General features: G+C 36.5%; 1 protein-coding gene across 1 annotated transcript; it reads left to right on the top strand.

Annotated features, from left to right (window-relative positions):
* The first annotated feature begins 4,746 nt into the window (after positions 1-4,746).
* On the top strand, positions 4,747-12,012 carry RPB2 (DNA-directed RNA polymerase II subunit RPB2). Its single transcript, NM_001302590.1, is given in 25 exon segments — positions 4,747-5,266; positions 5,856-6,077; positions 6,161-6,448; positions 6,550-6,747; positions 6,840-6,904; positions 6,986-7,072; positions 7,154-7,274; positions 7,354-7,398; positions 7,488-7,625; positions 7,724-7,796; positions 7,881-7,957; positions 8,045-8,152; positions 8,230-8,346; positions 8,474-8,629; positions 8,704-8,808; positions 9,012-9,137; positions 9,290-9,367; positions 9,482-9,577; positions 9,666-9,781; positions 9,863-9,932; positions 10,104-10,157; positions 10,249-10,392; positions 10,586-10,885; positions 11,155-11,577; positions 11,683-12,012. Coding segments are annotated over 25 exon segments (3,612 nt in total). The 5' UTR covers positions 4,747-4,975; the 3' UTR covers positions 11,797-12,012.
* Positions 12,013-14,599: the final 2,587 nt, after the last annotated feature.

Below are 14,599 nucleotides of genomic sequence, written 5' to 3'. Positions count from 1 at the left end.
GAATAGGAACAAATGAATATTTGATGAAGTTGAGAAATCAACATAGAGGTTTTTTTTTGGATGAAGTAATGGGACTATTCAATAAGATGCGTAGTGAAAATTGCATATGCTCATTTACAACAGTTTACACTTCAACTAAGGGAAATCAACATAGAGGATTAAGAGTCTAATATTTCACCTTTACACTTTTGGTGTAAAGAAAACGTCCCCAAGGTAGTTGGGTAGATTTTCTGGAAGCTCAGTGCTTTCTTTTTTTGAAAAAATGGAAATTGATTTTACATAAGGTATACTCGTACATACAAACAGTTACCTGCTGAATGATTGGAGAAAAATAAGGAAAGAGAAGAAGAAGAAGAAAAAAAGAGAATTGAAGAGAAAAAAAGGGAAATGGTATAACTAAATCCCTTGATTGAAAGCACAAATAAGGGATTTGGGAGTCTTTTAAGGTGGATCCTATACATTTTATAAACAAAATTTGTTTATGCCAAATAATTAGCTAAACATGAACATTAAGGGTAATAAAGTTTCAATAGTGTATAAGAATGAAAAAAATCCCATTTAAAAATGCTTATAAGCCAAAGATAAGCCAAAAGCAATAAGTTGGTATCTCCCAACTTATCAAATTTCAGCTTATAAGCACTTTAGATTTGACCAAAATATTTACTATTCTATCCCTAAAATACTTTTTTAAAAACAAAACTCCTCGTATAATTTCACTCTCTCCCAGTTCTTCATAACATAAATTATATTTATAAAAAATAATATTATATAATCATTTTTATAATTAAAATAACATGATAAATAAGTTTTTTTGTATTTGAATCTATCTAGAATCTAAAATTTTGAAGAAAATGACGTTTTAAGTAGTGTAAATTATTATAAGATCATTTAAGTCATTTTAACATAAAAAGAGCTTATCAGTACTTTTTAATCAAACATTTTTCCATTACTTATTATTAATTTCAGCACTTTTATCCAAACACATAACTGCTTATTTATTAAATTAGCTTCACCACTTAAAATATTTTTCAGCACCTAATGCTTATCAGCTACTCTAAATTAGCTAAGCCAAACGGGTTCATACTCTTTCCAAATGCCAATTACAAGTTATAATAGTAAAAATAGTACAGTCTAGCCAGTTTTCGGACTGGTCATTCAAAAATAGCCAGCGTTTACCAAGTCAATGAAAAATAGCCACTATTTTGCTGCAACAGAGAACAGTCCAGCATAATATACTGGAGTTCGGTGCACCTGTGTATGAACTTCCAGCATATTATGCTGGACTGATATACTTTGCTGGCTCCAATATAATATACTGAAGAGCGGAGCACCGGTGCTCCAAACTCCAGTATATTATGCTGGACCGGTATATTATACTGGAACTCTAGTATATTAGACTGGAGTTCTAGTATAATATACCGGAACTCCAGTATAGTATTGTGATGACCCAAAAGGTCATCACTTGTTTTAGAAATAAATTCTGCATTTCGAGGCATTAAAAGCCTCTTTCGGTATCACCTCAATTTGCGTGCACAGTCCGAGCGCGTAGCTGGAAAGTCATTTTGTGAAAATCTGTGAAAAATGATGAATTTTGCCTTTAAAATGGATTTAAGTTGACTTCGATCAACATTTTGGGTAAACGGGCCCGGACCCGTGATTTGACGGTCCCGGAGGGTTCGTAGGAAAATATGGGACTTGGGCGCATGCCCCGAATCGAATTTCGAGGTCCCAAGCCTGAGAAATAATTTTTAAAAGAAAATTATTTTCTGGAATTATTTATGAGTTTTGGAAAGGAAACGTGTTTAAAACTTGATGGTATCGAGCCCGTATTTTTGTTTCGGAACCCGGTACAAGTCTTATATGTGATTTAAGATAAGTTTGTGAAATTTGATAAGAAACGGAAGTCGTTTGAGGTGATTCGGACCCGTAGTTGTGAAAATTGATACTTTGAAAGTTTTGAGATTTTTTTCTTAGATTTCTATGCGAAATTCGTTGTTTGAGAGGTTATTTTGGCGATTTGATCGCACAGATAAGTTCATATGATGTTTTTGAGTTAGTATGCATGTTTGGTTTGGAGCCCCGAGGGCTCAGATGATTTCGGAAGGTTTTGAACTTGTGAAAAATTGCAGAAACTGATGTTCTGATGCACAGGCCTTCTGTGCTTCGCGACCGCGAAGCCCTTCACACGATCGCGAAAGGGAAAATGGGCAGGGGTAGATTTTGTTCAATGCGAGCGCGAGGTAGGGATCGCGAATACGGAGCACTAGGGGGTTTCTCTACGCGAATGCGACCCACGTCCCGCGAACGCGTAGCGTAAATAGGGGGCTGGTCCGGGAAGTAATCGTTCCTCTACGCGAACGCGTGCACAAGATCGCGAACGCGAATGTCAGGGGGCAACCTTTCACTGAACGCGTAAGAGGACTCGCAATCGAGTAAGCCTGAGGAAGGCTGCTTTTCGCGAACGCGATGAAGGTCTGCCCAGCGATTTTTAAACAGTAAATAACACACTTGAGATTAAATCAAATTTCATAACTTCTTCTTCAAAACTCCAAATTGAGCGATTTTTGAAAGAGCACTTCACCACAAATTCATAGGTATGTAATCTTAGACTCAATTTTTTCAATTTCCATTAACACCCATTATATTTCTAAGCCTAAATTATGTTCTTAAGGGTAAAAAATTAGGGATTTGAGTAGAGTTAGGGCTTTTTGCATAATTGAGATTTAGACCTCGTTTTGGGGTCGAATTTTGGAACTAATTATATATTCGGGCTCGTGGGTGAATGGGTGATCGAGTTTTGGTTCGAACCTCGTGTTTTGACCATGCGGGCCCGGGGTCGATTTTTGACTTTTTTGGAAGAATGGTAGGAAATATATAATTGAGCATTGGAATTGGATTGTTTAGCGTTTATTGATGTTATTAAGTTGATTTTATCTAGATACAATTGATTTGGAGACAAATTCAAAAGTAAAAGCGGTATTTGAGGCTTGAGTTGGCCGTGGAAGTTCAAGGTAAGTGTTTGGTCTAACCTTAGCTTGGGGGATTAAGAGTTGAGTCCTATTTGCTACATGTACTTGTTGAGTACGACGTATAGGCATGGTGACGAGTATCTATACGTTGGTGTCAAGCATAACCATGCGTCTTAAATTGAAATTATTGTGTTCTTTATATATACTACGAATGCCTAAGTTGTTGATTCTCTGTATTGAGTAAGGATTATGATTATTCTCGTGGAAATTACTTATGATTGAGTATCGGTGCTAGTTGAGGTAGTTAGATGTTGGAACATGTTTGGTTATAACTGATTTTCCCTTGCCAGGACGTATTTACTTACACCGTAAATTCCCCTGCCGGGATAGTGTTGTTTTTTATTTGATCCCTTGCCGGGACTCTTGTTGTGATTGGTGTTGAACTGTATATGTGGATCGGATTGCGCGCTGCAATAATATTATGTTTGGATCGGGTTGCACGCCGCAACAATATTATGCTTGGATTGGGTTGCATGCCGCAACAATGATATAATTGGATCGGGTTGCACGCTGCAACAATAATATAATTGAATCGGATTGCACTCCGCAACAATGATAAATGATATGGATCGAGTTGCACGCTGCAACAATGTTATTATGTTTTGGGATCGGGTTACGCGCCGCAACAATTGATAATACAAAGTGTTTATAGATTGGTTACGAGTTCCTTATCATTTTACTGTAAATTCTAAATTGTCCTTATGCCCTTCCCTTAATTTACTGATGGTATTAATATTCCCCCGCAGCATGTACCCCCTCCCATCCTTACTTGTTTATTCCTGTTTTATTTTTCCCTGCATATTATATAACTGCACAGGTTTATTTGGTAGTCTGGTCCTAGCCTCGTCACTACTTCGCCGGGGTTAGGCCAGACACTTACCAGTATATGGGGTCGGTTGTGCTGATACTACACTCTGCACTATGTGCAGATCCCGGAGCATCAACTTTTGGACCGTAGCTTTGGGTGGCTGCCTTCAGTCCAGTTAGAGATCCCGAGGTAGTCCTGCAGGCGTCCGCAGGCCCGACATTCTCTTCTATCTTTATATGTATTCTATTTTTATCTACTTTAGAGACACATTGTACCTTTCTTTCTAGATATTTGTATGTAATATTTGTAGGTGGTCCGTGATATTGTGACACCGGATTCCGGGTAGAGATGTATGTTGGTATTGCCGTATTGGTTTTGGCTAAGTTATCAGATTAAGTCTTCCACATGTATTTATTTATCGTTAATATTTCATTGTTAATCGCATGTTAATTTAAATTGTTAAAAAGGCTAAATAAAAGAGTTAGTGATTCTATATTATGCGGATTGCCTAGATTTCACGAGTAGGCGCCATCACGACTCCCGAGGATGGGAAATCCGGGTCGTGACAATTGTGCTGGAGTATTTTTTCGGATTTTGAACAGTGTTTTCGTTCAGATTTATCTTTACATAAAAAGTGGCTAAATTTCGATTACTTTTGAAACTGGGCTACTTTTGAATGACCACTTGTAAATCTGGCTATTTTTGAATTTCTCCCGTTATAATACTCAAAAGTAAAGAAGGACTAAAATGCAAATAAAAGAACTAAATAAGAAGATGAAGAGGGACCAATCAGCAATTCAGCTAAAAGTTACTCCACTATAATATAACTAACTCAACAAATTCAGTACCCCTCCATAGCAATAGCACTGAGCCTTCGATTTCGCTGACCTTATAAACTGATCTTCTTCACATCAACATGGAAATATAAATTTTTCTCTCCAAAACCTCAGCCAAAGAAAAATGGAGAAATCATAAGAATTACTACTATTAAACAGAAAAGCAAAAGTATAAAACAGATATATAGTGTAACCAAAAATAAGGATTAGAAACAAATGATTATTCTTATACTACGAACTTCACAAAAAAAGTGAGGAAAAGAGTGGAAGTGAACTAGGGTTTTTGGTTTAATTCAGTAAAAATGTACGAAGAAAGTGAATATGTAGATGAAAATGTTGACGATAGAGTACTAATGGCAGTTGATGAAGAAGAAGAACAAGCTGAGGGCGATGAGGCGCAGGAAATAACTCAGGACGATGCATGGGCAGTTATTAGTGCATATTTTGAAGAGAAAGGTCTCGTAAGGCAACAATTGGACTCGTTCGACGAGTTTATACAGAATACAATGCAAGAAATTGTTGATGAAACTGCTAATATTGAGATCCGTCCTGAATCTCAGCATAATCCTAGTCGTCAACCTGATTTCGTTGAGGTTTAATTTAATTCCGAGATTTGCTTGCTGTTTTTTCAATATTTCGTAGAAATTCTGTTTTGAATTTGTTTTTGGACTGTAAACGAAGTAAAGAACTAAAACTTCATCAAATTGATTAAGTAGTTTGTTATTTTAACAATATCAGCCAGTCATAAACAACTGAAATTCAACGTCAACATTGGCACTTATCATTTAGGTTGCGTTATTTTTGGGGATATATGCATCAATAACAACGTGCACTTTAATTTCGAGCTAGTTGTGGTTGGTTATATGAATTTTTAGCTCCATTTGAGCTCATCAATAGAGATGCTCTGAACCTTACACCTATTATTGCACTATCATATAGTAATATCTATCAATTTTAAAATACTCTATGTCAAATATGGGACTTAATGTAAGTGTTCCAATAATGATTAGCCTTAATCTCAACTAGTTGATATTGCCTATACAGAACTTTGCTTTCCTTATTAGTCATTAGGCTTAATTAATTTGAGCATGTGCATGATCTTGTTTGGCACCAATGGCTGTAATGACTTATTACTATTTGCTGTTAAAATGAATTAAATTGTTTTTGGTTCTTATTCTGCAGACAATCTATAAGATCAAGTTTACTCAGATATACTTGAGTAGACCTATGATGACAGAATCTGATGGAGAGACTAATACTTTGTTTCCAAAGGCTGCAAGGTTAAGGAACTTAACATACTCCTCCCCTCTATATGTTGATGTGAAGAAGGAAGTAATAAAGAAAGGTCATGACTATGAAGAAGTCACTGAGAATCAGGAATTTACCAAAGTTTTCATTGGAAAGGTAACAAAATGTGGATCCATCAACTTATAGTATTAGTATTTTGATTTTGGGTTTTTTAACTGCCTGCTGAGTATCATTTTCAGGTTCCAATAATGCTTCGATCGAGCTACTGCAGCTTGTATAACCTATCAGAGAAAGACTTAACTGAGTTGGGAGAGTGTCCTTATGATCAAGGTGGATATTTCATAGTCAATGGGAGTGAAAAAGTTCTGATTGCACAGGAAAAAATGAGCAGTAATCATGTTTATGTATTCAAGAAAAGACAGCCAAACAAGTATGCATATGTAGCAGAAGTTCGGTCTATAGCTGAGGGCCAAAACAAGGCGCCTAGCAGCATGTTTGTTAGGATGCTTTCTAGGTCCAATGCTAAGGTTGTAACAGAACCTAACTACTTTTAAGGATGAATATACGCTTGTATCTATAGTTCATTTTTGCTTTAGGTCTTAAGGAACTTTTATCTGCTTTGTGACAGGGGGCCTCTGGGCAATATATACGTGCCACTCTTCCATACATACGGGCTGAAATTCCAATTATAGTTGTCTTCAGGGCATTAGGATTTGTCGCAGACAAGGATATATTGGCACATATCTGTTATGATTTTGCTGACACACAAATGATGGAATTACTCCGCCCTTCCTTGGAAGAGGCTTTTGTGATTCAAAACCAGCAGGTATTGTTTTAGTTCATTGGACTTCTGATGGAATCTTCTGTTAAGATATAATCTGTTCTAACATAAAAATTTCCTCTGACAAATTTTGGTAGGTTGCACTTGACTATATTGGCAAAAGAGGATCTACTGTTGGTTTCACAAGAGAAAGGAGAATTAAGTTGGGAACTTCTTGATAGTCAGTTTTGGTGTTTTTTTGTTTCTCTATTGCTTAGTAGTACTTGTTATCTGCATTTTGCAGGTATGCAAAAGAGATCCTCCAAAGGGAGATGCTTCCACATGTTGGTACTAGGGAGTATTGTGAAACTAAGAAGGCCTACTATTTCGGGTGAGCCTGTGAACCTGAATTTGGAATTTATGAATATGGTTAAATAATCACTAACAGAGAGTTGCCTTCATTTTTTACCAGCTACATCATCCATCGGCTTTTACTCTGTGTACTAGGACGGAGGCCTGAAGATGATAGGGATCATTATGGAAATAAAAGACTGGATCTTGCTGGCCCTTTACTTGGTGGCTTATTCCGAATGGTCTGCAATTTGTTGAAATATTTTGGTTGGAGAAGCTGAGGACAATTCCTAGTAGTAATAAATCTTGATATTTATGCAGCTATTCAGAAAGCTAACCAGGGATGTGAGATCCTATGTTCAAAAGGTCAATATCTTGGTTTCTTTTCATGCCCTATCTATTTGCATATATGAAGCTTCTGAAAAATTAAGCAATTACTTTTGTGGGCAAGTCAGTGTGTTGACAGTGGAAAGGATGTGAATTTGCAATTTGCGATTAAAGCAAAAACAATTACAAGTGGACTTAAGTATTCTCTTGCTACTGGGAACTGGGGACAAGCAAATGCAGCTGGTACAAGGGCAGGAGTTTCACAGGTGAGCTTTTCTCTGATCATATTAACATCACTTGTATAGACTTTTTTCTTTTTCATCTTTTTCTGTTGGTTCACTTTTATATGCATATGCTTAGACAGGTTTTGAATCGTTTGACATTTGCATCTACTCTTTCTCACTTGCGTAGATTGAACTCACCAATAGGGCGCGAGGGTAATTTTCTCTTGCTCTTAGAATTGACTTCATTTGTTCTTTCGGTGGTTTCTTTGTCACCAATCTCTTATACTTGGTAACCAGGTAAACTGGCAAAACCTAGGCAACTCCACAATTCTCACTGGGGAATGATGTGTCCAGCAGAAACGCCTGAAGGACAAGTAACATTATACACGGTTTCATTTAGTAATTGAGTTAAATGATTATTAGAACACTATGCAACATTATGTCTGTTGGTGATATGTCAGGCATGTGGGCTGGTAAAGAACCTTGCACTAATGGTGTACATAACAGTAGGATCAGCAGCAAATCCAATTTTGGAGTTTCTAGAGGAGTGGAGTACTGAAAATTTTGAGGTAGGCCATTCCTGGAAGATGCTCATGGATCTCAGGTTCTAGTTTTTTCACAAGTTTATGTCATTCTTTTACTCTAGGAAATATCTCCCGCGGTTATTCCCCAATCTACCAAGATTTTTGTAAATGGTTGTTGGGTTGGCATTCATCGTAATCCAGATCTATTGGTTAGGACACTGAGACAGCTGAGGAGACAGGTTTTGCTACCACATTATTTTCTTCTCTTTTTTATGTAGTTTGTTGACAATCATACACTTGAGTGATGATTGTTCCTGCAAGTTTTAGATATTGACTTATGATTATTTAAACTCTTGTTCTCATTAGGTTGACGTTAATACTGAAGTTGGAGTTGTGCGCAATATAAATTTAAAGGAACTGCGGCTATATACAGATTATGGACGCTGTAGTAGGCCGTTATTCATTGTGGAGAAAAAGAAGTTAATAATAAAGAAGAAGGATATTATCGCATTGCAGATGAGGGTATGTACTATTTAGCAAGATTGAATCATTCTATAATCCCTCAGTCCCATTGACCTAGCTTCTGCTGATCTCAGGAGTCATCTGAAGATTCTGGCTGGCATGATCTTGTGGCAAAAGGATTTATTGAGTATGTTGATACAGAGGAAGAAGAGACTACAATGATTGCAATGACCATAAATGTAAGAAGTCGTGAGCTGTAGATGTTGCTTTACAATGTATTACTTCCTAATGATGACCAAGAAATGTTGCTGCTGGCCTGCTTCTTTTGAAGCATAATCATCCATTTCTTGACTTTCAAGTGCTTCTTATTCAATCAGAAGTAAAATTTAGTGGTCTTAGACTTGAAATTTCTATAAAGCGATTTTCCTGGTTAACCTTTTAGGATCTTACAAATTCAAGGCTGAACCCAGAAGAGGCTTATTCTGAAACCTACACGCACTGTGAAATCCATCCATCTTTGATATTGGGAGTATGCGCTTCTATCATACCATTTCCTGACCATAACCAGGTGAATCTTATGTTTTATGGTATTTGTTTGATAGATGTTTCAAGACTGTTTCCCCATAATATCTAGATGTCTTATCAACTAGCATCCTTTTTCCTTTCTTAAACCCCTTCCTTATCTTCTGCTATATTGTCTATAATTTCAATATGATGCAGTCCCCTCGTAACACATACCAATCAGCTATGGGAAAACAAGCAATGGGGATTTATGTCACCAATTACCAATTTCGGATGGTGAGATACTTTCTATCTACTGCTGCAAGCTTTCCTCTATTCTTCAGTTCATCACTTCCAAGTGTTTTATAGTTTTTCTGATTCTTGATAATTGCTCGCTTATGCTACATACAGGATACATTGGCCTATGTACTGTATTATCCGCAGAAGCCTCTTGTTACTACACGTGCTATGGAGCATTTGCATTTCAGGCAGCTTCCTGCTGGCATTGTAATTAAGCACCAGCTTATTGCTTGCCTTCATTCTTAACTTTTTTGCTTTATAGTGATCATAACTTTTCCTGTTGGATTTGCAAAAGAATGCCATTGTTGCCATTTCCTGCTATTCTGGCTATAACCAAGAAGACTCTGTCATCATGAATCAATCTTCAATTGACCGTGGCTTCTTCCGCTCTCTATTTTTTCGTTCATATAGGTATGTAAGTCTATTTTTTACTTCATATAATCTGCTGTTTCTTTCGCTGATCAAGCTCCTGTCTCCGTTTTCCCTCAATAGAGATGAAGAGAAAAAGATGGGAACGCTTGTTAAAGAGGATTTCGGGCGTCCTGATAGAGAAAATACCATGGTTGGTTTTCTATTGGTCACTATCTTCCTCCAGACTCCATCCCGCTTTCTAAAAGACATTTGGACAAATGAAGAAAGAAAGGAAATAGTATAAATGATAGTTGTGCTTTTTAAAAGAGTAAATCTATTTTCTACTTGTATAATGTTGGATTATGGTTATAAATTCTTGCAGGGAATGCGACATGGATCCTATGATAAATTAGATGATGATGGATTTGCGCCTCCTGTTAGTATTACTAGCAAACACCAATTCATCATTCTGCTTCATTGAGATGTGCTTAAAATTTTGATCTCTGATAATTTTTTGCTGATGCTAGGGAACAAGAGTTTCTGGTGATGATGTTATAATTGGAAAGACCACACCAATTTCTCAAGATGATGCTCAGGGACAACCAGCAAGATACACACGAAAAGACCACAGTACAAGTCTACGGCATAGTGAAACTGGAATTGTGGATCAGGTCCCTAATCCCTATACATTTAATTGTGCTTCAGTTTTCCTAGTCCTTTCCCTATTAAGGGGAAACTCTTCAGAATGAATTTTTTTTTAAATAATTGTGATGGTTTTCTCCATATTTCTTGTTTGCCTTTATTTTTCAGTTTTAATCATTTGTTAACTATCTAGTTAATCAGTTGTTTCCTTTCTTTACGTAGGTTCTTTTGACAACAAATGCAGATGGACTGAGATTTGTCAAAATAAGAATGAGGTCTGTCAGAATTCCACAAATTGGAGATAAATTCAGCAGCAGGCATGGACAAAAAGGAACAATAGGAATGACTTATACACAAGAAGACATGCCATGGAACATTGAAGGCATCACCCCAGATATCATCGTGAATCCACATGCCATTCCTTCTCGTATGACAATTGGTCAGCTAGTCGAGTGTATTATGGGGAAGGTTGCTGCTCACATGGGAAAGGAAGGAGATGCTACCCCTTTTACTGATGTTACTGTAAGTTCAGGAAGTCACTTTTGGAAAATAAAGACTTTGTAATTGTAAATGCAATTGAAGCAATACACATTTTCAGATTTATATAATAATGAGAGAAAAAATGTTTTTGAGTTAGTACTATATTTAGAGATGAAAGAATGTGCCAGGAGGATCATGAACTACTGGTTTATCTAATAAAAATAAGGGATTAGGACTTATTATTGAATATGATTGATGATGCCTTCACAGAGACAGATTACAAAAATGAACTAACCATTTAATACTTTCAGGTGGATAATATCAGCAAAGCTCTGCACAGGTGTGGTTATCAGATGCGTGGTTTTGAGAGAATGTATAATGGTCATACAGGCCGTGTATTGACCGCAATGATATTCTTGGGGCCAACTTATTACCAGAGGCTGAAGCACATGGTGGATGATAAGATCCATTCTCGTGGTCGTGGTCCTGTGCAGATTCTCACTAGACAGCCTGCTGAAGGAAGATCTCGGGATGGAGGCCTACGATTTGGGGAGATGGAGCGTGACTGTATGATCGCTCATGGGGCTGCACATTTCCTCAAAGAGAGGCTGTTTGATCAAAGCGATGCTTACAGAGTTCATGTATGCCAGCAATGTGGTTTAATTGCAATTGCTAATCTAAAAAAGATGTCATTTGAGTGCAGATCTTGCAGGAATAAAACTGATAATGTTCAGGTACAATCCTCCTCTTGCTACCTTTGTTCAGCTCTCCAAATATGTACACACAACACTCATATAGTACCCAATTTGTTAAAGACCTTTGTTGCCTGAAATGTGTAGGTGTATATCCCTTATGCCTGCAAGCTTCTGATTCAAGAGCTCATGTCAATGGCAATCGCACCAAGAATGCTTACAAAGGAACCGAAACCATCCAGCGGAAAGAAAGCATCCTGACGGCAACTCCCCTTTTTCTGCACACTTGGTCATAAGTCTATCTACTGGACTTCCTAACGAGTTTTCTGGATATCAGAAATTGCAAGATTACAGTGCAAATATGAATGAACTCTTTCCTTACTGTTTTCCAATAGCTAGTGCTTCTATGTCAAAGCGGAAGTCAACTGGTTGAACCTTTGACTTTAACGAAGTGCCCTTACAGAATGAGCTTGCAAGTAGTACAAGTATGTTCAGGTTAGCAGGGAGATTTTCTGAGGACTTGCACAAATCAGTTTTGATTGTTAACATTCCAAGTTCCACATAAACAAAATAATAATAAACGTTCCTTCCCATCCTGATGCATTCTATGCCTAATCTCCCAATCATTGCTACCAATAAATGATCTACCTTAACCGAGTCCCACATCATGAGAAAGCACCTTGGTAGTTGCCCTCTCACTGAGCCATTGGTATTTTTGATTGTTAATTTAATAAACATTAAAGTAGATTATTAAACTAAATATTCTATTTTTGTTGATATTAGATGTCATCAAGTAGAATCTTTGTTAGACACTAAAGTTTGATCAGCTCTAGACTTTTGCTTTATTTTTTAAATGTTACTGTCGTTCTTAAGAACCCAAATAGTGTCCTCACTATGTTAACATATTCTTATTGACATTCTAACAGTGTCTTACATTATTATTTTTGATTTGTTATATTATACACCTCTAAGGGAGATATTATACACTTATTCTCACTCAGAAATCTGCAAGAACAACTTTTGAACAGCATTCTGTCATATCCTAGTTATATACGGATAGGTGTAGGGAATATGTACAACAGCACTTACGCAGGAGATTGAGAAAATGAGAAGGATACAATATTTTAATATTGTTGAATCATTATGATAATCAGACCATAAGGAAACTCAATGCATTACTAAATGTAGAAACAACAGGATAACAATAAGATAAAGCAGCAAAATAAGCTATTAAGCAGCCTTGTCAAGTAAAGACTGATTTCTATTTAGAACCGAGAGATAGAAACATCTTGATCAAGATCCAGCTCAAAATGAATTAGCATTCAGCTTATCCAGGATCTTCTGCAGATCTTCTTTAAAGGTATGAATTGAACTCTCAAACTCCCCCACCCTTGCCATCAAATTTACCAAAGTCTCTTTTATAGCGGTGCATTCAGGGTTACAAGGCTGCAAAATAAACCAAAAATTAAATCGACAAAATTATTCAGTTCAGTGAACAAATGAAGAAGCTAGCATAAGGTCTTAACAATATCGAAAAATATTACTAAAATGGAAAAAACAAAAAAGTTCAGTTAAATGTACCACAGGAGAAGCAAAGTGAGCTTGATTCTCTGTAGCTGGAGAGACTGTGATTGTGGACACAGCCTGTGTTTCCTTGGAGTCAAACACTATCTCACCAGAAGAGCAGACAGTATTTTCTACAGAATTAGGAGGAATTTCTTTAACATCTTCATTTGATGTTGGCTGGGCTACAAAGACTGGTAACTCAGCCTCTCGAAGAAAAAATCCTCGGTTTTTATCATAGTCCAATATAGTAGTGTCTGTTTCAGACAATACATCATTATACTTCTCCCACATTTCTTCAGGTGACATGGCATAAGACAATGAATCATCAACCTTCTCAACTATGTCTTCAGGTTCCCCAGTCAATAGCTCTATTTCCTTACTATCATTGGACACACCAGGAACTAATAGAGAACCTCTCATTTCTGTTTCCTTAGTATCAACACACACCACTCCCAAAGATTCAGTTTCTTTCAAATTTTCACCAGACTCTTTGCTTACAGTAATACAGTCAGCATTTTGGGACACAACTGCTACATCATTTGACACTACATTGTCCTCATTGGATATGATATTCAACAAGGGAACTTCATTTTCTTCTATAGTATTATCATCTACAGTTGCAACCTTAGTTTCACCAGAAACTTCTCTAATGGACTGATTGGATTGTTCCAATTCCTTGTCAACAGAAGCTGTTGCATGCAAAACAGCACCTTTAGTCAACTTTTCGATTGGTATACTCAGTTTGACAATAGAAACTGTGGTAAAATCTGCATGAGTAAAACAACAATCAGCAAAAGGAATCACACAACCTAGAACTTAGGAAGGGATATAAGTTACACTATCAGTGAACTTTGACCGGTGATAGCATTTTAGTTTACCATTTTTACAAGATCAGCAATTGCTATTTACCAAGAAATTTACGTCTAATTACCTAACATGTGAAATGATTCTAAATATTTTACACTTTCAGTGCAGAGAGATAAAATTCTTTGAAAAGATAGAGAATGAAACTTTTTAAGAACAAAAAAGTACCATAAGTTTGTTTTGCCTGAGCCTCTTCTTGTTGTTTCCTTCTAGCAGCTCTCCTCTTCTTTGCACCTGATGGCATTTTTGCTTCTATCCTTTCTCAAAATTTAGGCCAATGTAATGAACAAATTGAGTAGTAGTTAACTAAGACAGACTAAAAAGGGGGTATATATAGGTATATGTCTATTAAAATTCTGTGCTTAATTTAATTAAAGAAGCTCTAAATTCTAATAAGTCTCTTAAAATTCTGGAACTGGTTTAATTAAAGAAGTTCTAAAATTCTAATAAGTCTCTTAAAATTTTGAGATTGTTTTTTTAATTAAAGAAGTTCTAGTTCATGAACAGTTGATTGCACTTCCAATGAAAATTAAATTCTGATTTTACTAGAAAAAAAGAGACCAAATGTGTCAAAGAAATTGTGAGTTATTCTGTGTGTAGTTGTGGAAGATTTGCGATTATTGAATCCAAAGAG

The sequence above is a fragment of the Nicotiana sylvestris genome, chromosome 6 (assembly GCF_000393655.2).
Source record: "Nicotiana sylvestris chromosome 6, ASM39365v2, whole genome shotgun sequence".
NCBI lineage: Eukaryota > Viridiplantae > Streptophyta > Magnoliopsida > Solanales > Solanaceae > Nicotiana > Nicotiana sylvestris.
The sequence above is the reverse complement of the archived record's forward strand: the minus strand, read 5'-3'. Positions and strand labels throughout refer to the sequence as shown.